This window comes from Armigeres subalbatus, chromosome 2, assembly GCF_024139115.2.
Source record: "Armigeres subalbatus isolate Guangzhou_Male chromosome 2, GZ_Asu_2, whole genome shotgun sequence".
NCBI classification, from domain to species: Eukaryota; Metazoa; Arthropoda; class Insecta; order Diptera; family Culicidae; genus Armigeres; species Armigeres subalbatus.
This window is the reverse complement of record NC_085140.1, coordinates 105,337,457-105,360,442: the sequence shown is the minus strand read 5'-3', so window position 1 is coordinate 105,360,442 and position 22,986 is coordinate 105,337,457. Positions and strand designations below refer to the sequence as shown.

The 22,986-nt window shown below is 41.7% G+C and overlaps 3 protein-coding genes across 4 annotated transcripts; 1 reads left to right on the top strand and 2 right to left on the bottom strand.

The window, feature by feature from the left end:
- Positions 1-1,750: 1,750 nt before the first annotated feature.
- Positions 1,751-7,849, top strand: LOC134210578 (zinc finger protein 668-like). Its single transcript, XM_062686666.1, has 7 exons — positions 1,751-2,098; positions 2,170-3,029; positions 3,466-3,736; positions 6,622-6,864; positions 6,922-7,091; positions 7,234-7,375; positions 7,446-7,849. The coding sequence occupies exons 1-7, from the start codon at positions 1,943-1,945 to the stop codon at positions 7,740-7,742; spliced, it is 2,139 nt and encodes a 712-aa protein (XP_062542650.1). The 5' UTR covers positions 1,751-1,942; the 3' UTR covers positions 7,743-7,849.
- Positions 7,850-8,004: 155 nt separating this feature from the next.
- LOC134210577 (zinc finger protein 626-like) lies at positions 8,005-18,209 on the bottom strand. 2 transcript variants are annotated; one of them, XM_062686664.1, is made up of 5 exons: positions 17,779-18,209; positions 17,384-17,714; positions 16,013-17,313; positions 8,344-8,485; positions 8,005-8,269 (listed from the first exon to the last, which is right to left on the bottom strand). In XM_062686664.1, exons 1-5 carry the CDS (start codon positions 18,039-18,041, stop codon positions 8,111-8,113), a joined length of 2,196 nt encoding a protein of 731 aa, XP_062542648.1. In that variant the 5' UTR covers positions 18,042-18,209; the 3' UTR covers positions 8,005-8,110. The 2 variants fall into 2 exon arrangements, with proteins under 2 accessions (XP_062542648.1, XP_062542649.1); XM_062686665.1 differs by having other exon boundaries at positions 17,384-17,728; positions 17,779-18,013.
- Positions 18,210-20,562: 2,353 nt separating this feature from the next.
- LOC134209126 (uncharacterized) lies at positions 20,563-22,534 on the bottom strand. Its single transcript, XM_062685110.1, has 5 exons — positions 22,403-22,534; positions 22,202-22,301; positions 21,967-22,134; positions 21,681-21,902; positions 20,563-20,886 (listed from the first exon to the last, which is right to left on the bottom strand). Exons 2-5 carry the CDS (start codon positions 22,271-22,273, stop codon positions 20,563-20,565), a joined length of 786 nt encoding a protein of 261 aa, XP_062541094.1. The 5' UTR covers positions 22,274-22,301; positions 22,403-22,534.
- Between the last annotated feature and the right edge of the window lie 452 nt (positions 22,535-22,986).

Genomic DNA, 22,986 nt, shown 5'->3' with positions numbered 1-22,986 from the left:
CTGATTTCAGAAAGTTAACTCCTAGTGTGCCGCTGTAAGCACGCTCAAAGCAGGCGATTCATTGGGGCGAAACCCAATTAAAAAGCAGCTAAACGTCAGAATGTGATGTCAAAAACGCGTTGACGTTTTGTTTCCGTGTTTGGCGGGATCGATATTTTCTGGCGCGTAAAATTTTCCTTTGTTCAATGCAAAAAGTAAACAACATTGACGCTTGTCAAACCGCCCCAATTAGCGAACTGCATTCGCTAGTTGGGGTGTGGTCGTGCCCCAATTAGCGAACGATCACTGTACCCCCGCTGATCCGACAAATGTATGGCCGGACTACCGGGGTTTCTCTCGTTAATCCGACTGTCAAATCCATACAAATGAATCAAAACAAAATCACACACGTAAAAAAATTGATTGTTGTTTATTATTAATATTTCTAATACTTTTTTGCCAAATCAGGCGCTCAATGACATGTATAAGAAAAAGCTTATACACAGACAAACAGACGTAACAGTTTGAACATTTTTCAGGAAAATCCATCGCCCAGCTCCTCTACCACCATCTTGCGAGCATGTTGCACGAAGCAATGTTTCGTATGACATTGTCACCAGAAGGCGCTGGAGTGAAATGTCAAACTCGAAGGATTACGACGCTAGCGCCTCTAGTTGTGAAACGCGCAATCGATCAAATTCAAATCGGTCGTTGAAGTCATGGTCGATGGAAATTTCTCTAGTGTTACGTCTGTTTGTCTGTGGCTTATACATCGCATTAGTCACATACATTCTGAAACTTAAACTATTCAATAACATATGAATGTTATTAGCTTTTTGATATGGGATCATTCATTAGGTGGCATAATGAAGAGTATAAGTACACTCCAAATAATCTAAACGTTGATTCCACCTGAATTTTCAGGTACATTTTACGTGCACACGTAGCTGCAAATGCTTCAGAAAATTCAGGTGAAACTTACGTGTCCGGTGAATTCTATCCAAAACTCAGGTAAAACTTACCTGATTTTCACGTAGAATGAAATTTCTATCTGAAAATCAGGTAAAAGTTACGTGAATTTCAGGTGGAAAAATCTACGTATTTTTCAGGTGGAAAGAACGTGCAAATTTTTTGGGTGTATTTTTGAATGGTTTTTGCCATAATGCTACGTTTAGACAAGGCAAGTGAATTGAGCAAGTCGCTTGAATCGCACGCGAATGGAACGTGTAAACATCTTAATTCAATTCACTTGAACGAAAAGAAAGTTGAACATGTTCAACTTTTGGCAAGTCAATTGAATTCAACTGAGTTGTTCAACTCACTTGCCCTGTCAAAACGTAGCATAACATATAAGGTTATTTTTTTACGTGCAGCACAAATTTGAAAACTGACAGCATAATGTGTTTAAATGGGTGTTGATACTTTTTAATCCGGAAAAATCCGAATTAGCGAGATCCGGACTAACGAGTCGTCGGACTAGCGAGGTCCGGATAAGCGGGGGGATACTGTAGTTGTACAACATATCGTATGATTGGGATTCATTCCATCCCCTCAATTTCAGCCTTTCGATACATTTAAGCTTTCTGATACTTTCAGCCTTTCGAGATTTCAGCCTTCCGAGATTTCAGCCTTTTGAGTTCAGCCTTATGAGCATTCAGCCTTATGTGTTTCAGCCTTTCGTAGGACACCCCTAAAAATCAGTTCGAAATTTCGGAGCTTTTTCGAAACTTGATGACACTGATGACAGTTTATTTTGTTTTAATGACGGGATTGTTTGTTTACTTATTCGCCAATGAAAACAACCAAAAGTCCAAAAACGCTTTGGATGGCATTATTTTTTTTCTAAAAACTTCTAAATTCTGGTGTTTTGAAGAGATTTTGAACATTTTGTAGTACATTATAAAAGAAGTGACCGCGGTATTATACTTGTCCAGGCGGGAAAGTTAAATTTCTCTTTCCAAAGATGACTATCTTCAAGTTGGAATGCTTCCCGAATGTGTGCCGGTCCTGTTTGCAGCCGAAGGCCGCGGAAGACATGACCGATCTCAAGGAACACAGTGAAAAACATGGCTCTAAGCTGGATGACTTATTGGACGAAATTACTTTTCCTATTCCGGCGGTAAGTCCTCTTTTTATATTTGAATTTCAGAACTTCGTAAAAAAAAAGTTAATCTGATGCCCATATTATAGGACCTAAAACATCTCGTACCGAATGCCATTTGTGACATGTGTTCTGAAAAGCTGGATCAATTCCTAACGTACCGCAAGCGAATGAACTACGTGTTGAAATTCGCATTCGGTTTAGCCTTGGTTAAACGGGGAGACACTTCGACGCTGGAGGAGCTCTTCAAAGATCAGAAAGAATACGTTCTGGTGCTGTTACAGGATCTTAATATTCTGGGAATAGACGAAGAAATTGATCTCAATGATTTGTTGGAAGAGTTCCCGCAGTACGACATTGGATCTATGCCGGATGTAAAAAATGAAAACCGAGGGGATGACGATATCATGGAGAGTGCGCTGATTAAGGTGGAGGTGGACGATAGTGGAATGATTGTGGAATACCTGGAAACTGCGGTGAAGCGAAAACGCGGTCGTCCAAAGGTCATAAAAAGTGAGGCTAAACAGAAGAAAAGGCCTGGCCGTCCGAAGAAAGTGATCGATGACTCGGATGACGATGATAAGCCGCTGAAACGGTTCAAAACTTCAGAGGTGATTGTCGGATCGTGCGGCGGGGAAGAGGTGGACGATCTAATTTTGGACGAGACTGATATGGTCGAAGAGCGATTGTCCAACGCTTCGGAGCACTATGCCGATCAGGATTTGTCCGAGATGCTGGAGAACACCGATGACCACATCAAGGACGATGAGTCCGATGGGGACTTCCAGCTGGATGAGGCGCTACTGGCGCGAAGTAAAAAACGGGGTAAGCACGGGAAGCCGATGCCGCCGAAGTCTGGGCGGAGGGAAGAGCTGCTGCACTGTGATAAGTGCAAGTTTAAAACGTACTATCCGCATACGTTCGAGCTGCATCTGGATAAGCATTTCAAGTAAGTTTCTTGTACACGTGAGTAAATATTTTGAACAACTGGACACGATTTTAACTCTGGACAATGTCTTAATACTCATGACAGCAAAAAATATAAATTTATGAATGGAAAGATTCATATGGGTAAAGCACATTTCTCACAGATTATGATTTTTATTCTCTGTAGACAAGTGACCCAGCTTTTACGGCTTCATCTTGATGAGTTGAGCTCCAATATCAAACTTACCAGCAGCTATATTGTGTCGTTGATTGATTACCATCGTTTGATGTTCATCGAAAAGCTGCTTCCAACTTATGATCATACCACGTTCGTTTTTCTGCTTTGATCTTTAAAACATGTGTCCTGTCATTTGTCCTACCTCAACCATACGGTCTTATAATTCATTCTTAGCAGGAATATTCATCACTTTCATCACAATTGCAAATTTACTTTTCAGAAGGGAAATGTACCCTTCCCTGCAACGGTGCAAACGATGCGACATGGAGTTTGAATCGAAAAAGGAACTGGACAAGCACAAACGCCTCGAGCACAGGGACTACATGTGCGACACCTGTGGCTTATCATTCGAGCAAAAGTTTGCTCTGGAAACGCATCGGAAGCGGCACGAAAGCGTCCGACAGTTCAAGTGCGACTACTGTCCCATGGAGTACTACACGCGACCGGAGATGCTGCTGCACGTGAAGCAGGCCCACCTAAACGCATTCGAGGTCAAGTGCCCGGATTGTGGACTCAGTTTTAAAACGAAATCCACTCTGAATCAGCACATCAAGACGCACACAAACCAGCGGACACACACCTGCAGTGTCTGTGGGTACGGGTTCAAGTCGTACACCCATCTAAACCGACACATCAAGTCTGTCCACCACTCAGGAATGTTCGTCGGAGACAATTCTACCGTTCCAAAGATCCTTTCCTCAAAAGAGTCGTTGACGTCCTCACCCAACAAATACGAGAACAATGTGCTGCTCACAAATACGAGAATTTCGGAAAAACTATTCGTGACTTGTCTCACGGTAGCAAGAAGTTCTGGAGAATTAGTAAAAACCTACGCAGTAGCATCAAATACCAACCTCCTTTGCGGATTGGAGACCAAGTCAGGGTTTCTGATAAAGAGAAAGCTCAAACGCTGGCTGAAAATTTTGCTTCAGCACATAACAACACGCTCCCGAGTGATCCACGAACAGAGGAAGAAGTGAACCAAACGATAGAGGAGCTTGCGAGACTCAACGAGTTAAACAATGAACCATCTACTCTCACTAAACCCAGTGAGATAAAGTGTATTATCCATCGGCTTAAGACCAAAAAGGCACCAGGTCAGGATGGGATAAGGAACATCATGCTCAAGCGAATACCTCGAAAAGGACTGGTGTACTTGACAAAGGTCTATAACGCTTGCATCAGGTTGATGTATTTTCCTGGTATGTGGAAACATGCGAACGTAGTGGCCATCCCAAAGCCGAACAAAGATGTTACTCTCCCCTCAAGCTATCGTCCCATCAGTTTGCTAAGTTGCCTTAGTAAAGTTTTGGAAAGAATCATCCTGAACCGGCTGAATCGACATATAGAAACTGGTGACATGATTCCTGCGGAACAGTTTGGCTTCAAAGCTGGCCATTCTACAAACCACCAGCTAGCTCGAATAACTAAACTAGTGAAGCAAGGATTCTCCATGAAAAAATCTACTGGCATGATAATGCTGGATGTCGAAAAAGCCTATGACTCGGTCTGGCAAGAGGCAATTGTTTTCAAGCTACATAGGTCTAACTGTCCGCTTTATTTAGTGAAGCTTATTCAGTCGTTTTTAGCAGCAAGGTCATTCCAAGTGTCAATCAATGGATGTAGATCAGAATCTCACGGCATCCCATATGGCGTTCCACAGGGGTCGGTTCTGAGCCCCACGCTCTACAACATTTTTACAAGTGATACGCTTAAGGTCGACGGAGTTGTATATGCTTTTTTTGCGGACGACACGGCTTTCCTAGCTTCGGATGAAGATCCTCAAATTATCATCTGTAAACTGCAACATGCACAGAATAAGCTTGAAGAGTTCCAACAGAAGTGGCGCATTAAAACGAACGCATCGAAAACTCAGGCAATCTTTTTCACACGAAGAAGGGCTCCATCACGTCTTCCTACATCTGGAGTTAAAGTCAACGGAATTGAAATTCCGTGGGAAAACGAGGTCAGATATCTGGGACTGACGATGGACCAAAAGCTACTGTTTGACAAACACATAAATCAAAGCATCAACAAAGTCAATGGTCTGATGCGTTCTTTGTACTCACTGATCAACCGAAGATCGTCTCTTCAACTAGCCAATAAACTGCTGCTCTTCAAATGCGTCTTCAGACCAGTCCTTACATACGGTTGTCCTGTATGGCAAAACTGTGCGCTATCTCATCTACGACGTCTGCAAGTCAAGCAAAACAAGCTGTTAAAGATGATCTTCGACTTGAATCCGTGGTTTCCGACACACGATCTTCACCAACTAGCGGAAACTGAAACAATTATCGACTTTGTTCAGACGATGTCAGACAAGTTCCGGCGCTCCTGTGAAGTATCAACTAACCCGCACATCGTGAATCTTTTCCCCTAAATTACAAAACTGTGATAATCTAGTATGTAGTTAATTATAAGTTAAATTGATTTCTTGGGTTTTGTCATTAATTTTCCCTATCAGATAGATTGTCTCAGAAACTCTCAAATTCTCCATTGGAAAATGATTAAAGAGCAGCTGTAAGTAAGACATATCTCTGCTAAACACATGTATTATGGTCCATTAAATTGAAATTGAATAAAAAAAAAAAAAAAAAGCAAAAAAACAAAAAGTGCAAGTTTAAAACGTAATCTCCGCCTACCTTCGAGCTGCATCTGGTTAAGCATTTCAAGTAAGTTTCTTGTCCCCGTGAGTAAATATTTTGAACAACTGGACACGATTTTAACTCTGGACAATGTCTTAATACTCATGACAGCAAAAAATATAAATTTATGAATGGAAAGATTCATATGGGTAAAGCACATTTCTCACAGATTATGATTTTTATTCACTGTAGACAAGTGACCCAGCTTTTACGGCTTCATCTTGATGAGTTGAGCTCAATATCAAACTTACCAGCAGCTATATTGTGTCGTTGATTGATTACCATCGTTTGATGTTCATCGAAAAGCTGCTCCCAACTTATGATCCTACCACGTTCGTTTTTCTGCTTTGATCTTTAAAACCTGTGTCCTGTCATTTGTCCTACCTCAACCATCCGGTCTTATAATTCATTCTTAGCAGGAATATTCATCACTTTCATCACAATTGCAAATTTACTTTTCAGAAGGAAATGTACCCTTCCTGCAACGCTGCAAACGATGCGACATGGAGTTTGAATCGAAAAAGGAACTGGACAAGCACAAACGCCTCGAGCACAGGGACTACATGTGCGACACCTGTGGCTTATCATTCGAGCAAAAGTTTGCTCTGGAAACGCATCGGAAACGGCACGAAAGCGTCCGGCAGTTCAAGTGCGACTACTGTCCCATGGAATACTACACGCGACCGGAGATGCTGCTGCATGTGAAGCAGGCCCACCTGAACGCATTCGAGGTCAAGTGCCCGGATTGTGGACTCAGTTTTAAAACCAAATCCACTCTGAATCAGCACATCAAGACGCACACAAACCAGCGGACACACACCTGCAGTGTCTGTGGGTACGGGTTCAAGTCGTACACCCATCTAAACCGACACATCAAGTCTGTCCACCAGGACATCCGGTTCAAGTGTGACCACTGCGAGATATCGTACGGTCGGAAGGATAAGCTTCGAATGCACATGGAGAAAACTCACAATGTAGGTGCACTTCCTGAATTGTTTTTATTCAATCGATAACTATGAACCTTATTCCAGATCCAAACATATTTTGTCTGCGATATTTGCCTACAATCGTACAACTCCAAAGATAAGCTGGCGGACCACAAAGTACATCACGAATATCCGAAGCCACTGCAATGTGGAGTTTGTCTGGCCGCTCATGTTACGTCCGAAGAGTTTGACCAACATCTCTGCATTACCTATAAGTAAGTCCATGTTCACAATTCCACAAGAACTGTTGGGGGCAAATGAACCTTTAAATCAATCTACATTACACGTTGTGGAACAGCAGAGAACTAATTCACTTACCATCGATACTCTGTTGTATGTACAATATCCTTTTTGCAGAGAAAACTACATCTGTTGCAACCGGGACTTCAAGTACCACTTCTACTACAATAAACACATGTTCTTGGTGCACGGACTCAAAACCAACGTTCGGGTGAAACCCACGGAAGGACTCTTGTTGGGTCAAATCCGTGCTCTAAGAGTAAGTTCACGTTTTCCCCGCTTCGGCAGATCTATCTCACTAATCCCACCACGTTCACTCCGACCCACAGAAACAAGCTGAACGGTGTCCCCGGTGCGAGCAGGAGTTCGCCACCCGGAATCTCAAGAAGCAGCACATGCTCTCATGTCGAGGACCGAACACCACCATAGGCAGTGATGCGGGAATCATCGACGGCGCTTCCGAACCTGCCGGTCATGGTGTGGTGGCGCCGTCGTACGGTGCCGAAGAAGGTGGCTCCATCGTGTCGTCGTCAGGCCAACCGGGCGAAGCTGCGTACGAAATCGAATACATCGACAACTACGACCCGGACGATGACGTTGCCATGGAGAAGTTGGAGGTGGTTTAGAGGGGAGTTCCACCGAGTGCGTATTGTTTTACTGCATGTCATGTAGAATTTATATTAGATTTAGGGATTACAGTAATATAGTAACGCTTAATTAGCAACGTAACAAACGGTCTTTCGTCATCCGTCCGAAGTTCAGTCATGAGATCAAAATAAGTTTCAAGCAAATCCTGTGGTACCTATAAAAATCGAATGTCCCCGTCAAGTTAAGCATTACATCGTCTGTTCTTTCCAATTCATAGTTTTACTGAGTACAAGGGCTTACTTACTCATTTACATATTTTTATTTACATGGCTTCAAAAAGCAAGCTTCAATGGATCTCATAAATTAACCAAACTATGATGGACTTAACAACAATATCTGACCAATTTCATTCACCAGAATGCTCACCAACATCCGCAAAGATATTGTTTAACGCATCGGCAACCTCGCCGTCTTTTTCGCCAACCCTGCAGATTTCGATATGTTGCTTCCTTAGCGTCCTGGTGGCAAATATTTCATCACACTTGGGGCACGATTCGATGCGTTTCTAAGTAGGACGAAGGTACAGTAAGTTAGTACTTGCTGTCAGATAAAATCAACGACGTGCGTTTTGATACTCACCCTGGCGGCTCTCAGCTGACCCATCAACTGCCCCGGAATAGGTTTAACACGTACGTTAGTCGTCATGCCGTGCTTCATCAGCATGTGCTTATTGTACATGTAATGGTACCGTAGATCTCGGCCGCAGCAGACGTAGTCATCCCTATTCAAGAGAGATGTATTAACAAAAGTGATCATTGCTAGAAATTAGAGTTTCTACAGTGTTATTCGATGAAGGGAAATTATGGCCATTAATCATGTTGTTTGGGAAAGAAAGTGCTTGTTGCTGATGGAGGACGTTAGATTTTTTTTATGATAGAGAATTTTAGACTGTCACGGACTGTTCCGAAAATACCGAATTTAGCATGCTAAATTCGGAGAAAAATAACTATACAAACGAACTTTACTTTAACAAACTTATTTTATTATAAAACATTTCATCCGCGAGGCGGTTTGCAAACTTTAAAATCAAAATTTTATCTGCTGTTACTCGTCGTCACCTCTCCACATTTGAATCACTGCTGCTCGTCTGTGGAGACCAATCGCAGCAATCAGGGTTTACTCCACAACGTAGTCAACACATTTCGAGCTGTCACACAGTGGCTTGAACATCCTCCACCGGGGAAGAAAGAAAATTATCCATAACTAGTTGACCCGGCAGACGTTGTCCTGCATAGTAGGCGAGAATGTGCGTTCCGAACTGCCCATGCCAAGTTCGCATAGGAATCACAATTTTAGTTTTTCACGATTTGCTCAACTTTACTCGTCATTTTCGCATTAGGAAATATCATATAAACCCGTCGGAAACTATAACGAATGTTTCTGCTGAAGAAATGACAAAAATCCATCGAGCCGTTTTCGAGTTATGCGGATACGAACACAGACCATTTCATTTTTATATATAAGATATGTAGCGGAGTCAACTTGGTAGGTAAGACACCCAGAAATCGCCCACCCCCCAGTTTTCGCCCACCTATTTAAAAATCTTCATTTCTCGTAAACTAGTTGTTGAAAACAGTTCAGTCAAAAAATTTCCATACAAGCATCAATCAATTATGAAAAAACCTGAACTTTAGCTGTTTCCAACAACTAGTTTTCGAGAAATGAAAGTTTTAAAATAGGTGGGCGAAAACTGGGGGGAGGGCGATTTCTGGGTGTCTTACCCTGATAGGAAAAATTGTTTCAATCCTTTCTATCTTACAGCACTGCGAAGGTAAGTTGTCCTCCTTTGTTCTCTATTTGCTTCTTGTTTGTAGCTTCATCGGGCAGCAGGGACTATGTCCAAGGGCTTGACGATCATTCCCCCCATCTGCGAGTTGTGACGCCTGCCTCTATAAAAAGCTGCATGTATCCGCAAGTAGGCTCCGCCAAAGCGACCGTGTGCCGCTCAAAGCGCACAAGCCCAAGTCCTGGTGTTAGGTGGGACGCTAAACAGCCCTGACACGATGGCCCTCCGACGAGACAGGAGGTTTGCGCAGGCCCAATAAGCCGCCTTTAAAAACAACCATTACGAACGACATAGAAGATAATACGACTCGATACAATCGGCAACGGCCTAGGCGACGAATAAAGGATCACGATTGGAAGCTTGGAACATGGAACTGTAAGTCGCTAGGCTTCGCAGGTTGCGACAGGATAATCTACGATGAATTACATCCCCGCAACTTCGATGTCGTAGCGCTGCAGGAAATCTGCTGGACAGGACAGAAAGTGTGGAAAAGCGGGCATCGAGCGGCTACCTTCTACCAAAGCTGTGGCACCACCAACGAGCTGGGAACCGGCTTCATAGTGCTGGGTAAGATGCGCCAACGCGTGATTGGGTGGCAGCCAATCAACGCATGGATGTGCAAGCTGAGGATAAAAGGCCGTTTCTTCAACTATAGCATCATTAACGTGCACTGCCCACACGAAGGGAGATCCGACGACGAGAAAGAAGCGTTCTATGCGCAGCTGGAGCATACATACGATGGATGCCCACTGCGGGACGTCAAAATCGTCATCGGTGACATGAACGCTCAGGTAGGAAGGGAGGAAATGTATAGACCGATCATCGGACCGGATAGTCTGCATACCGTATCGAATGACAACGGCCAACGATGCATAAACTTTGCAGCCTCCCGCGGAATGGTAGTCCGAAGCACTTTCTTCCCCGCAAGAATATCCACAAGGCCACATGGAAATCACCTAATCAAGTAACGGAAAACCAAATCGACCACGTTCTAATCGACGGTAAATTCTTCTCCGACATCACGAACGTACGCACTTACCGCAGTGCGAATATTGAATCCGACCACTACCTCGTCGCAGTATGTCTGCGCTCAAAACTCTCGACGGTGATCAACACGCGTCGGAGTCGTCCGCCGCGGCTTAACATTGGGCGGTTACAAGACGGTAGACTAGCCCAAGACTACGCGCAGCAGCTGGAAGTGGCACTCCAAACGGAAGAGCAGCTAGGCGCAGCATCTCTTGAAGATGGCTGGAGAGATATTCGATCCGCCATTGGTAGCACCGCAAGTATGACGGCGAATGTGAGCAGTTAGTTGAGGAGAAGAATGCAGCATGGGCGAGATTGCTGCAACACCGCACGAGGGCGAACGAGGCACGATACAAACGGGCGCGGAACAGACAAAACTAGATTTTCCGGAGGAAAAAGCGCCAGCAGGAAGATCGAGACCGTGGAGAGACGGAGGAACTGTACCGCGCTAATAACGCACGAAAGTTCTATGAGAAGTTGAACCGTTCACGCAAGGGCCACGTTCCACAGCCTGATATGTGTAAGGACATAAACCGGAACCTTCTTACGAACGAACGTGAGGTGATCCAAAGGTGGCGGCAGCACTACGAAGAGCCCCTGAATGGCGATATGGCAGAAAACAGTGGCGGTATGGTAATGACCCTAGGCTTCCGGCTCCGGATCTCCAGGAAATCCAGGAGGAGATTGGCCGTCTGAAGAACAACAAAGCCCCTGGGGTTGACCAACTTCCAGGAGAGCTATTAAAACACGGTGGTGAGGCACTGGCTGAAGCGCTGCACTGGGTGATTACCAAGGTTTGGGAGGATGAGGTTCTGCCGCAGGAGTGGATGGAAGGTGTGGTGTGTCCCATCTACAAAAAGGGCGATAAGCTGGAATGTAGCAACTACCGCGCAATCACATTGCTGAACGCCGCCTACAAGGTACTCTCACAAATTTTATGCCGCCGACTAACTCCAATTGCAAGAGAGTTCGTGGGGCAGTACCAGGCGGGATTTATGGGGGAACGCTCTACCACAGACCAGGTGTTCGCCATACGTCAGGTATTGCAGAAATGCCGCGAATACAACGTGCCCACACATCATCTATTTATCGACTTCAAAGCCGCATATGATACAATCGATCGGGACCAGCTATGGCAGCTAATGCACGAAAACGGATTTCCGGATAAACTGATACGGTTGATCAAGGCGACGATGGATCGGGTGATGTGCGTAGTTCGGGTTTCAGGGGCATTCTCGAGTCCCTTCGAAACGCGTAGAGGGTTACGGCAAGGTGATGGTCTTTCGTGTCTGCTATTCAACATCGCTTTGGAAGGAGTAATACGAAGGGCAGTAGGCAGCAGAGAAATTCGGAGACGCATAGTGGCTGGAAATCGTACGTACTTTGGACTCCGCAAGACGCTCCGATCGAATAGAGTTCGCCGCCGTACCAAACGGACTATCTACAAAACGCTCATAAGACCGGTAGTTCTCTACGGACACGAGACCTGGACGATGCTCGTGGAGGACCAACGCGCACTGGGAGTATTTGAAAGGAAAGTGTTGCGTACCATCTATGGTGGGGTGCAGATGGCGGACGGTACGTGGAGGAGGCGAATGCACCACGAGTTGCATCAGCTGTTGGGAGAACCATCCATCGTTCACACCGCGAAAATCGGAAGACTGCGGTGGGCCGGGCACGTAGTCAGAATGTCGGACAGTAATCCGGTGAAAATGGTTCTCGACAACGATCCGACGGGAACAAGAAGGCGAGGTGCACAGCGGGCAAGGTGGATCGATTTGCGGACCCTCCACAGACTGCGTGGTTGGCAAAGTGCAGCAATGGACCGAGCTGAATGGAGAAGACTTCCATGTATTGCACAGGCCACTTCAGCCTTAGTCTGGTAATAAATAATAAATTGTAGCTCCATCAAGTATTCGCCGAACCAGAGCTTCCAAAACCCATTTCGCTTACAAACCCGCATCTCTCCATCCTCGAATACGCCCCACGCTCACCAAGTCGTTCTGTACCTGGTCAGCCCACCCCGCTCGCTTCCGGTTTTAGCTATCTTCTGGATACTGGATTCGTCGTAGAGCTGGGCGAGCTCGTGGTTGATCCCTCGATGTCCGGAACATCTCCTGGCGATGATAGGGTGCTAAATGTCAATTAAGTAAAAATACATACGATTTGACAGTTCGGGAACCAAGGGAACCGAAGCGACAATCTTTATCTTGTAACTAAAATATCTTTTATCCATTGCCGCCACACACCGTCTTCTTGCACACAGCCAAAGATGGTACTCCTTATCCCTGCACATTTTGGCTCGCGGCACGAAACCTTTGCAGGATGCATTGAGCATCTGATAGAACTTGCGTGTTTCTTGCAAGGATGTTATCGATCATTTAGTAATCTGGGTTCGATCACTTAGTAGTTTGTCAATAATTCATTCCAGAGGCTATATTTCAAAATTTGTTGTATGGTGGGCTAGTGCGAAGGTTTTTCTACAACTGTGCCTAACAGGTCAATATTTGAGTTTAACTTTTAACGGAACTATAGCACTAGTAGCAGTAACTTATACTAAATGATAATAAAATTTCAATCATTTAGTATGCTGCTACTGGAGCTATAGCGCCGTTATTAGTGAAAATCATACAATGAACTGTTAGGCAGAGTTGTAGATAAACCTTCGCACTAGAACTCCACCATTGAACACATTTTGAAATAAAGCCTCTGGAATGAGTTATTGACAAATTACTAAGTGATCGAACGCAGATTACTAAATGATTGATAACATCCTTGGTTTCTTGAGAACGGCAAAGCTGTTCCATCTCCTCGCACACCGCTTCTTCCGGGCGGCGATTCTTTTCCTGAAAAAGGCGGGTCTGCTGTCTCCGCTCTCGTTTACAACGTTCCACGTTCTGCAAGTTACCTTGCTGCAGCGCGACCGCCCGCGCTGCGTCTTTCTCCTCCAGAACCTGTCTGCACTCTTCGTCGAACCAATCGTTCCGTCGACTTCGTCTCACATATCCGACGTTGTTCACCGCTGCGTCGTTAATGGCTGCTTTAACTGTACTCCAGCAGTCCTCTAGAGGGGCCCCATCGAGCTCACCCTCTTCCGGCAACGCTGCCTCAAGATGCTGCGCGTATGCAGGGGCGACATCAGGTTCCTTCAGTCCCTCTACCCGATCAGGAATGCATAACAAAATTATATCTTAATTATATCAATGGTTGTTATTTATAACAACGTGTGTTATAATTAGATAATTTGATAAAAATGTGTCTTCGACCAGTTTTATTTCATATCAAAATTATAACAACATTAGTTATGATTATTTTCACAAAATAATTGCCTACATTAACAAAATCGGAGGTAATCACCTTCAGTAGGGGCAGTAGGGGCAATATGAACATACGGGGCAATATGAGCCACCCTCATTGCATGAGCTTATTGAGAAGTTTTATCATGTAAAAGTTATATGATCTTCAAGAGGATGCTCCACATATGCATCAATGTGAAAATCGCATTAAAATTCAATTCAAACATGAAAATTTACTTGAAAATGTAAATTTTCACTGCATAGGCAAAATTATTATAAGATTTCAAGATAATAAATAAGGTTTTGACACAAAACTGATTAAAATACAGGTCAAAAATACACCACAAATAAAAGATATATTAAAATTGAATATTGTGCACACATGTTTATATTGATACAAATCTGAATTTATCATAAAACTTTTTTTCCCAAAACCAGTCTCTATGGGGCAATATGGGAATACCTGCATAGAACAAGATATCAGGCCTTAAAATGCGAACAAGTTCAGATTTCAGTATTCAAATACAAGAATATTATCATATATGTAAGATTATATGTAAGATTCATTACGGAAAAATTACAACAGCGCATTACTGCGATAGAAACAGAAATGACTATTGACCAACTGAAATGTGGCTGTTCAAACGGTGAAGAGTGGCAAATCAGTTCAGTCCGCTGTTGTGCAGTTTTTTCATTTTATTTGGTATGGAATACTCACAACTGTTGTAGGAATATCATATTCTTCCATATTACGATACTTTTTCGCCTAAATAAAGGTTTTGGAAGGGTGGCCCATACTGCCCCAAATGGTGGCTCATATTGCCCCGTATAGTCAGGAACACACATTGAAATCAATACATTTTCAAAAGTGCATTCCAACAATATCCAAACGCATTTTTCGTCATTCATCGAAGTAATATGAAAGGTAACATTCTCTAGTATAAGTCAACTACATTTGAACGATGCTTTTTTGAGCTTTTCAGCGCTTTTCGGAACGATTTCCTTAGGTGGCCCATATTGCCGATCACCCTTATAACTTGAACCCGGTCGATATTAATGCATAGCTGGAACAAAGTTAATTGCCTACAATATGCATGGAAATTCGTCGTGGTAGCTTTCTATCCGTGATGTAGGCAATTACCTTGAAAGTAGATTTTTGCACAGAAAAATTAAATCAACGTTTGTCATAATGTTGATATGAAGGTATCAACCTCTGTTTTAATTGTGTTATGGCTAGAGGTATTTTTGATATAATTTTTGTTATTTAAACAACAAACGAAAGAAGATAGAGGAAAAACGGGAGAAAGCGGAAGATAAGCGAAAGAAAATTGAGGAAAAGCGGAAGAATGCGGAAGAAAGACGGAAGAAGGCCGAAGAAAAGCGAAAGAAGGCTGAAGAACGAAGAAACCAACCAAAAGAAAAGAAGAAGAAGGTTGTTACATCTAAATTTGAAAAGAAGAAGAAAGAAGTTTATGATAACTGACAGAAAGTTGAATACTAATGAATATTATAATCAATGCATTCAATAAAGATAAAAACGTAGAGTACAAGTAAAATATATTTCGTTTTTTCTCTAAATAAGTGTCAGACTTTTAATTTTCTTTTTTTTTTTCAGATATTCAATATATACCTATCAAATGCACCTTCTCTTTGCTTATATGAATCCTGTAACATAAGTGATGATTTACATAGAAAATTACAATGGTGGTCGAAAATATGTTCAAAGGGTGGTCCAAAATAAAAACAAGTGGTCCAAAATAAAATCCAATACATCTTCATAATTTTTGATATTTTGTGTCTAATGTACGATGTACGACAATTTTTAATACAAATGCTACCGAAAAATGTTCCCTGTATTTAATTAAATGGGAACCTAATCAAATATAATCACAAAATCGCATTATTGCTGAAGAATAGTTGGGTCATCTCCTAAGCCGGTCCAAAATACCTCCCTTACCATACTACCCCACGAGCTCTCTTGCAATTGATGTTAGTCCACGGCATAAAATTTGGGAGAGTACCTTACAGGCGGCGGTCATCAATATGATTACGTGGTAGGTGATATGTATCGTATAAATTGCAGGAGAAAGGCACACAAGACCAAAAAATGAACAAATTTTACCAAATGAAAAATATTTACCTGTACGTTATGCACAAATGATTCGTGAAAACATCCTCCGATGTGAAAGCGCTCAAACAGCGTCCGCATTCGAGCTCTTTAGGATCATCGTGCCGGGCCCGGTGGCTGTCCAACTTGTCCTGGCAGTCGAACGTTAGAACGCAGACGTCGCACACGAATCTCGTTTGAATGCCGTGGAAATTCTCAATATGGTTGTTCAGCTTATATTTGCACAGGAAGTCCAATTCGCAGTGACTGCACGGAATGCGAACCTTTTCGTGCACAACGACAATGTGTCGCTTAAGTTTCCTATTCTCCTTGAACTTTTTGTCGCACATTGTGCACGGAAACTTGTAGACGTTACTGTGCGTGAGGGCATGACTTTCCAGCACAAACTTCCTCTGGAAGACCATTCCGCACGTTTCACACGGAAATCGGGCCTCGCGCAAATGTACCTTCTGGATGTGCACCTTTAAGTCATTCTTCGTGTTGTGCCCACGATTGCAATAGGTACAAACGAACTCAAACTTATTCTGGTGACGAGCCACGTGAGTTTTCAAGTCACTTTGCTTAGACAATCGAATACCGCATGTGTCGCAGATGAACGACTTGTGCTTCGCTGCTCCATGCTTTCGATACTCTACACCAGTTTTGAAAACCTCTGAGCATCCCGGAGCCTTGCACGCATAAACCCGGGTTTCCCGCTGCACATGCCTCATCTGATGGGTTTCAAAGTTGCGTTTAAAGTACGTCGAGTATTCACATTTTGTGCAGTTTAGTGGTTCGCTCAGCTTTCTACCTCCATATCTTCCTTTGAATGTTGAATTATTTTTTTGATCGCAATCAGTTTGCTTGCTATCTGTTGCCGATTCAGGCAACTCATGCCCTTTGTCTGGTGCCAAATCAGTTAACTCTTCGGCCGTACACTCCTCAGCAAAAATAACTTCTGATTTCGGTGGCAAAATCATTAGTTCATCGACAAGTTCTTCTTGGTACTCCATTTTCTCTGGGAGATCCTCTATTTCTTCTTTGATGACGAACCCTTCAAAGGATGCCAAATCATATTGATGGAATTCTAGGATCAGGTCTTCAACAGAAAATTTTTCTGACCTGTTCAGGCCCAGATCTTTGATCACCGAGCGAAGCGTGTCGGGTTCAGTTTTGAAGAGATCTAATATTGGACTGGAATTGAACTGCTTCAATTCGACCAGCGAATTCATCAGTAATTGAACCAAACTGATCTTGGAGCGATACTTGGCGAAAAACCGCAGCATATCCAAACAAGTAAGACATACAGAGTTCGGTAGAAAGTTTTGCTTATTCTGAAAATATTAAAAAAAAAATAATAGTGGCGTTAATGAAACTAGAATAACCAATGCTTAAAAATAGAACCTGAAGCAATTTCGCTGCGGTTGGCGTGATCCCAGCGATGAACTCTCCTACGCTGGATCCATCCAACGCGGAATCGAACGCGTAAAGTGGAATCATTGCATCCGTCTGTGTTTCCTGAGGTTTCAAACACAACCGACAGACGTGCGGAAACTTTTCCAATCGAAAGACAGTCAATTGTGGCGCTGACAAGCCTTTGTCGTCCAGCTTACTGGCACAACCAAGCGCATTCTCTATCAGTGACTTGGTCTCCTTTTGCGCTGCTATGGCAGATTTTCTCACTTTAGTTTGCGCAGAATCCTTTCTGCGATGGAAGTACGGGGCTCTACGTTTTCTGAAATAAGGGACCTTACATATAGGTACAATGAAAAATCTTCAATTTATTCAATAGCTCTTACCCGTTCTCGTTGGCCTCGTCGCCGAACACAGTCGGCACCGCCGAATCCCAAAGGATTGTTTTTCCTTCGAGTTGTTTGAAGCATCGTTCGGTAAAGTGATTGGAACAAATACGGGCGATATGGAAGTTTATATTCCGCTGGAGGATTGTGCTATCGTATGCGGTCACGGACTTGATCCACTCCTCGCGAGTTTCTTTATCTCTGGGGAATCGGTGTTTGGAGAACAGGGCGTAATCCTTGCATGACGACACTATGCACTTCATATTCAGGTATAGCTATTATCTAGGCTTTTCAACCAGCATTACGATGCCGGAAGCAAAGATATTAATATTATTCCATTAATTTTTTCTTGTCGGCGACATGCATAATAAACACAACAAAAACTTCGTAATATTCCCAGCCGTCAATTTGATAAGCAAAAAAAGCAAAACAATGCGACGCCTGATGGGTATGCGACGCTACCTGGCAGCCCGAATAGAAATGAACCATTCTTGGAATCGGTACAGGTAACGAGCCTGGAAAATGCAGTGTTGTGCACTTGGTTGCCCGGATAAAAATATACCATTGACTATTATGTGGAAACAGTCCAATTACATTACATTATACAGTACACATTACGATATACAGTTATTGTATGGGCACATCAGATGTTCTAGAATATAAAATACAACACAAAAACTTTGTTTTCTATTGAAACATTACAATATATTGTTCTTCTTTTGTTTGGGCAAACTTTTGTCAGGAATGAAAAAAATGTACAGCAAAACATGTTTAAAGTCGTAGGGGAACTGTCCCGATCTCCATCTCACTTAACATATATTCATCTCATCGCGAAATAAAGAAATACAGCACCAATTTTGTCGCTTCTTTTGGTCAACATCAAAATCACACAAAGTACAAGAATCACAAAAATAAGAAACAAATCAAATTGCTTTCCATTGCTTTGTTTTTGATGGAATGAATATCGGAGCCTTGAGATGAATTCCAGGAGCAGTTTCCCTACATCATGATAACCTTACATTTTTAATGTTAATCGACCCATGGTACAAATTTAACAATCCTTATAAACATTCTATTAGAAATAAAAATTCGAACACATTTTTTGACCGACTCGTTGACCTTAACAAGAATTTCATTATCCTTTTGTGTTGCAATTAATAATTCCTGCTCATTTTGAACAAATAACGGTTTATAAACAAAATAGAAATTATTGCTTGAAAAAGAATGCGTTGGATTATTCCATAGATATCTTCACCGTTTACATTCATGGTGAACGTTGCATCATCGGAATTTTGTTGCGATTTCACGGATGGTTGTTTTACTGGTTTAAAAGTATATCTATTTTTAGTCATTAAATTACGCTCTTCCAACAATGGAGCCGAGATTTCTTCACCTATTGTATTCATTACATGCTCGCTGATGATACAATTTTGGTTTATACATTTGCTTTTCTGTTTGTGTTCATTAAGTGATCCGCAAAATTCTCGTACTTTTTGTTGTTGATTGAGTTAAGATTGATATTATCTTTCTTCAGTGCTAAAAGACAACGGTTTGCAATTTGAAGGACAGGTTGCTTTGGACCTTTTATGTACTTCTTTAGAACTCCATTCATATCTTCGAAACAAAACAATGAAAAGGCCCATAATGGACCGAAATTTCTCACACATGCAGCAATGTGTAGAAGTAAATGAACATTATATTTCATTTCATCGATACCATACAAAATTTCGCAATCACGAACGAATGCTTTCAACAACCTCTCACTTTCTAAGATATCTTCTTCGGTAAGACCTGTGCTTAAGAGTTTTTCAATTGCTAACACTAGTAAATTAAAATGATCGTAGTATTTTTTCGGCAAAAAGTCCTTCAAACAAACGGAACAGTAAATTAGTAACCAATTTTGCCATTCGTTCGCTTTCCAAGTTTTTCTTTCGGAAATCTTACGCGGTGATCTTGAGCATTCCTGGAAGGAGCGTATTGAGGTCATGATGCTATCAATAGATTCTATATAACTTTTTATACAATACTCGTTAGTACTGAAATCAAACCATAGTCCACAGAACTGCTTACAAACCCCAAGAAAAACTGCATGCATGTAATCTACCGGACAGTTAACGACAATATCAAACGAAGGTATCATTAGTAAATTTGACACGCCTTTAATCCCATTCACGGCTGTTCCGCGTTTTATGCACAAGTCCATCGCCATAACAGTATCTAAATGATTTCTCTCGTGTACTTCCATATATTTGTATCGTATTTGGTTACTTTTCGTTAAATATCCAGGATGCAAACAAAAACTACACCCTTCATATCCGTTAAACTGTTTAATCTGCTGGAGTTTACAGCGTGCTACACTATCGACGCAACAACAGATTGTGACAACCTTACAATATACGTTCTCATACAAATGGAAACCCTTGTTTGCGAGAGACTCCAATTGTTCCAGAAAAGGTTTCATGAATACATCGAGATCTGGCTCGCTATTGGACAACCAAAGTCCAGCAACCACAATGTTTTGTCGTAAAAATCTCAGAGAGGGTGGCAGATTGTTGATGGTCACTAATATAGGCCACAAAGATTTTTTGATATTGGAGTTAAAAACAGCTACACCATCCGTGTTAAATGAAATCAGAATGTTGTATGATCCATCCGTATTATACGTCTTGCTGTTGAAAGCCACTTTTCCTTGCAGAATGTCACTGAATTGACCATCAATCAAAGATGATCCATATGCAAGTATTTTATCCCAATTCTTCAGGAGTATGCTTCTCAGATTTGTGATCATATCAAAAGAAATGAAAATATTTTTCTCGCTTCTTCTACACATGTTGCATTTTCTTCAGGGGTAGTTCCCATGTATAGACCGCATCCTTTGCACACGAAATGACGCACTAGTTGTTGGGTTCCAAAATATGACATGAACGAGTAGAATGTGTTTGGAAGTGATGAAAACCCCAAAACTACGTTGATCAAACGAAGGATATCTTCGAGGGCACTGTTTGAGAGATTGTGGCGCATAAAAATATGCATAAGCATAACTAATACTTCCTCCTTGGTGATTACTAGGTTTGGATGAAGCAGATCATTTTTGTTGAAAAATTTATCCTGCAACAAATAGAAATGATATGATTTTGAAGCTGAACATGATCTTGCCATTACGTAACGTAAATTTTCGCAACTTTGACCCATTCAATTTATTTGCATTAACCATAATATTTGACCTGACCCCCTACCTCATCCTATAAATGACTTTATCGACCAATTTGAAGTTGACTGATTGCGCGTTTTACAACTAGAGGTGCTAGCATCGTCATCCCTCGAGTTTGACAATTCACTCTAGCGCCTTCTGGTGACAATGTCATACGAAACAATGTTTCGTGTAACAAGCTCGTAAGATGGTGGTAGAGGAGTTGAGCGATGATTTTTGAGTGAATTGTTCAAGCTGTTACGTCTGTTTGTCTGTGCTATAGCGTTACATAATTTGTGAATAGCTTCTAATAATCTTCTATTCACGACCTTACTATCGACTGCCGTTCGCTAACTGGGGCATTTTGGCAAGAGGCAATGTTGTTTACATTTTGCATTAAATAGAGGACAGTTTTACGCGCAAACATGCATTGATCTTATCAAAAACGTATCTGTCAAGATAACAAAATGTAGTGGAATTGAATAGAAAATACTGAACTCGTCTTAAACAGTTGAAAACATCCCACTAAAAGAGCTTAAATATTTTTTCTAAAAATTTGACTGCTTTTAATTCACCCCGCCTATTGAACCCCCAATCAAAAAGCGCCCCAAATAAATAAAAACCGATTGGCGAACGTTCACTGTATTTGTATTTACGTTTCTCAGAGCTAGGAATATTCCCGTTTTAAACTGCGACTTATTGTCTTACTTACCTGTTCATTTTGGCTTTCAGAATTCTCCTTCGAAGATGTTTCACATTCCGAGTCGGAAATTTCGGAAAACTCAAAACTGCTTTCAGTATTCGAATGGTCGGGATCACAAATGAAAACTTGTCTAGAAGGTATTTCATCATCTGACTTGGGAACGCTTCTGTAGAGATCCTTGCTGAGAAATGCTTCTGCAGAATCACTCCCTGTAGATCCTGATGATATGGCCTGATATTAAATATTATCTGTCAATACATTCCTTAGAGAATACGCTATATGTGTAATTATGTACCTGCTGATCAATAGCGTAACAGCATGTTCCTTGTGAAGTCTGAGGGCGCCCGAACTCTACGTTTAGTTCCCCCTCTTCATTTTTGTCCTGAACGTGGTACGAGCCATTCCGTAATTGATTATTGAGGTTAGTAGATTTTGGATGGTTACTGTATTGTTGATGGGGAAACTGAAACGATAGTTTTTTTTTCATAAAAAGAACTACAAACAATAAGTTTAAACAAAAAAAAACTTACTCTTCGATGTCGCCGTGCGTATGGAACGTTTTTATTACCACTAAACAAGGTATCGAGTCTGGAACTACGCATTTTTTTGTTTTTATGTTGAACACTTTCACTGATGATATTTCGACATTGTTGTTTCATAAGAACGAAAATCGTAAACGTAAACATAAACTTTTCCTTCAGGAAGATTAGAACATGCTAACGGTATTTTACACTTCTATTTGGTAAAAAGCGCATATAGCTTTATCAATTTCCAGGGATAATGGAAGCGAAACTAATTGATGATAAATTTTCAAGAAAAGTTGATGTTTTCGTTTGCGACTTTCACCTAATAAAACAACAATGTCGATTTATATGTGACAGATGTTGAACAATACGTTTACCATCCAAGGTACATCGTTTATCGCTTACAATTGACGTCACATTATAGAAATAGTGCATTAATGACGTCACATACCAAAGGAATACTTGCATGACATTTTTTATACTCCTCGTTCACAGCAACAATCGAAATAGTTAAATTTTATAGATTAATTCACATGTATGTAAGACACAGAAATGAGAATTCATATTTTTAATTTAGATTTTAGAATAAAATATTTTGCAACTATGTTTATTCGATAATTCATTTTCGTCGTACCTGAAATTAGGTTATACACTTTGTACACAAAGTGAAGCGCACGCTAAAAAGACAATCTCGCACTTTCCATTGATTAGTTTTCAATCAGATTTTTTTTTTAATTTTTTGACGTGCATTTTAAAATCGCCGCCATATAAATACTTTTCCATGAATGATT

Coding starts and splice junctions, on each gene's coding strand:
- LOC134209126 (XM_062685110.1), bottom strand. CDS start 22,273: ATGCGTAGTTCCAGACTCGATACCTTGTTTAGTGGTAATAAAAACGTT. Junction 22,135..22,201: donor ACGCACGGCGACATCGAAGA/GTAAGTTTTTTT, acceptor CTATCGTTTCAG/TTTCCCCATCAACAATACAG. Junction 21,903..21,966: donor GTTACGCTATTGATCAGCAG/GTACATAATTAC, acceptor ATTTAATATCAG/GCCATATCATCAGGATCTAC.
- LOC134210578 (XM_062686666.1), top strand. CDS start 1,943: ATGACTATCTTCAAGTTGGAATGCTTCCCGAATGTGTGCCGGTCCTGT. Junction 3,737..6,621: donor CCCACCTAAACGCATTCGAG/GTCAAGTGCCCG, acceptor AACGCATTCGAG/GTCAAGTGCCCGGATTGTGG. Junction 7,092..7,233: donor CATCTCTGCATTACCTATAA/GTAAGTCCATGT, acceptor TCCTTTTTGCAG/AGAAAACTACATCTGTTGCA.
- LOC134210577 (XM_062686664.1), bottom strand. CDS start 18,041: ATGAAGTGCATAGTGTCGTCATGCAAGGATTACGCCCTGTTCTCCAAA. Junction 17,314..17,383: donor CCGCAGCGAAATTGCTTCAG/GTTCTATTTTTA, acceptor TAATATTTTCAG/AATAAGCAAAACTTTCTACC. Junction 8,270..8,343: donor GTCAGCTGAGAGCCGCCAGG/GTGAGTATCAAA, acceptor CGTCCTACTTAG/AAACGCATCGAATCGTGCCC.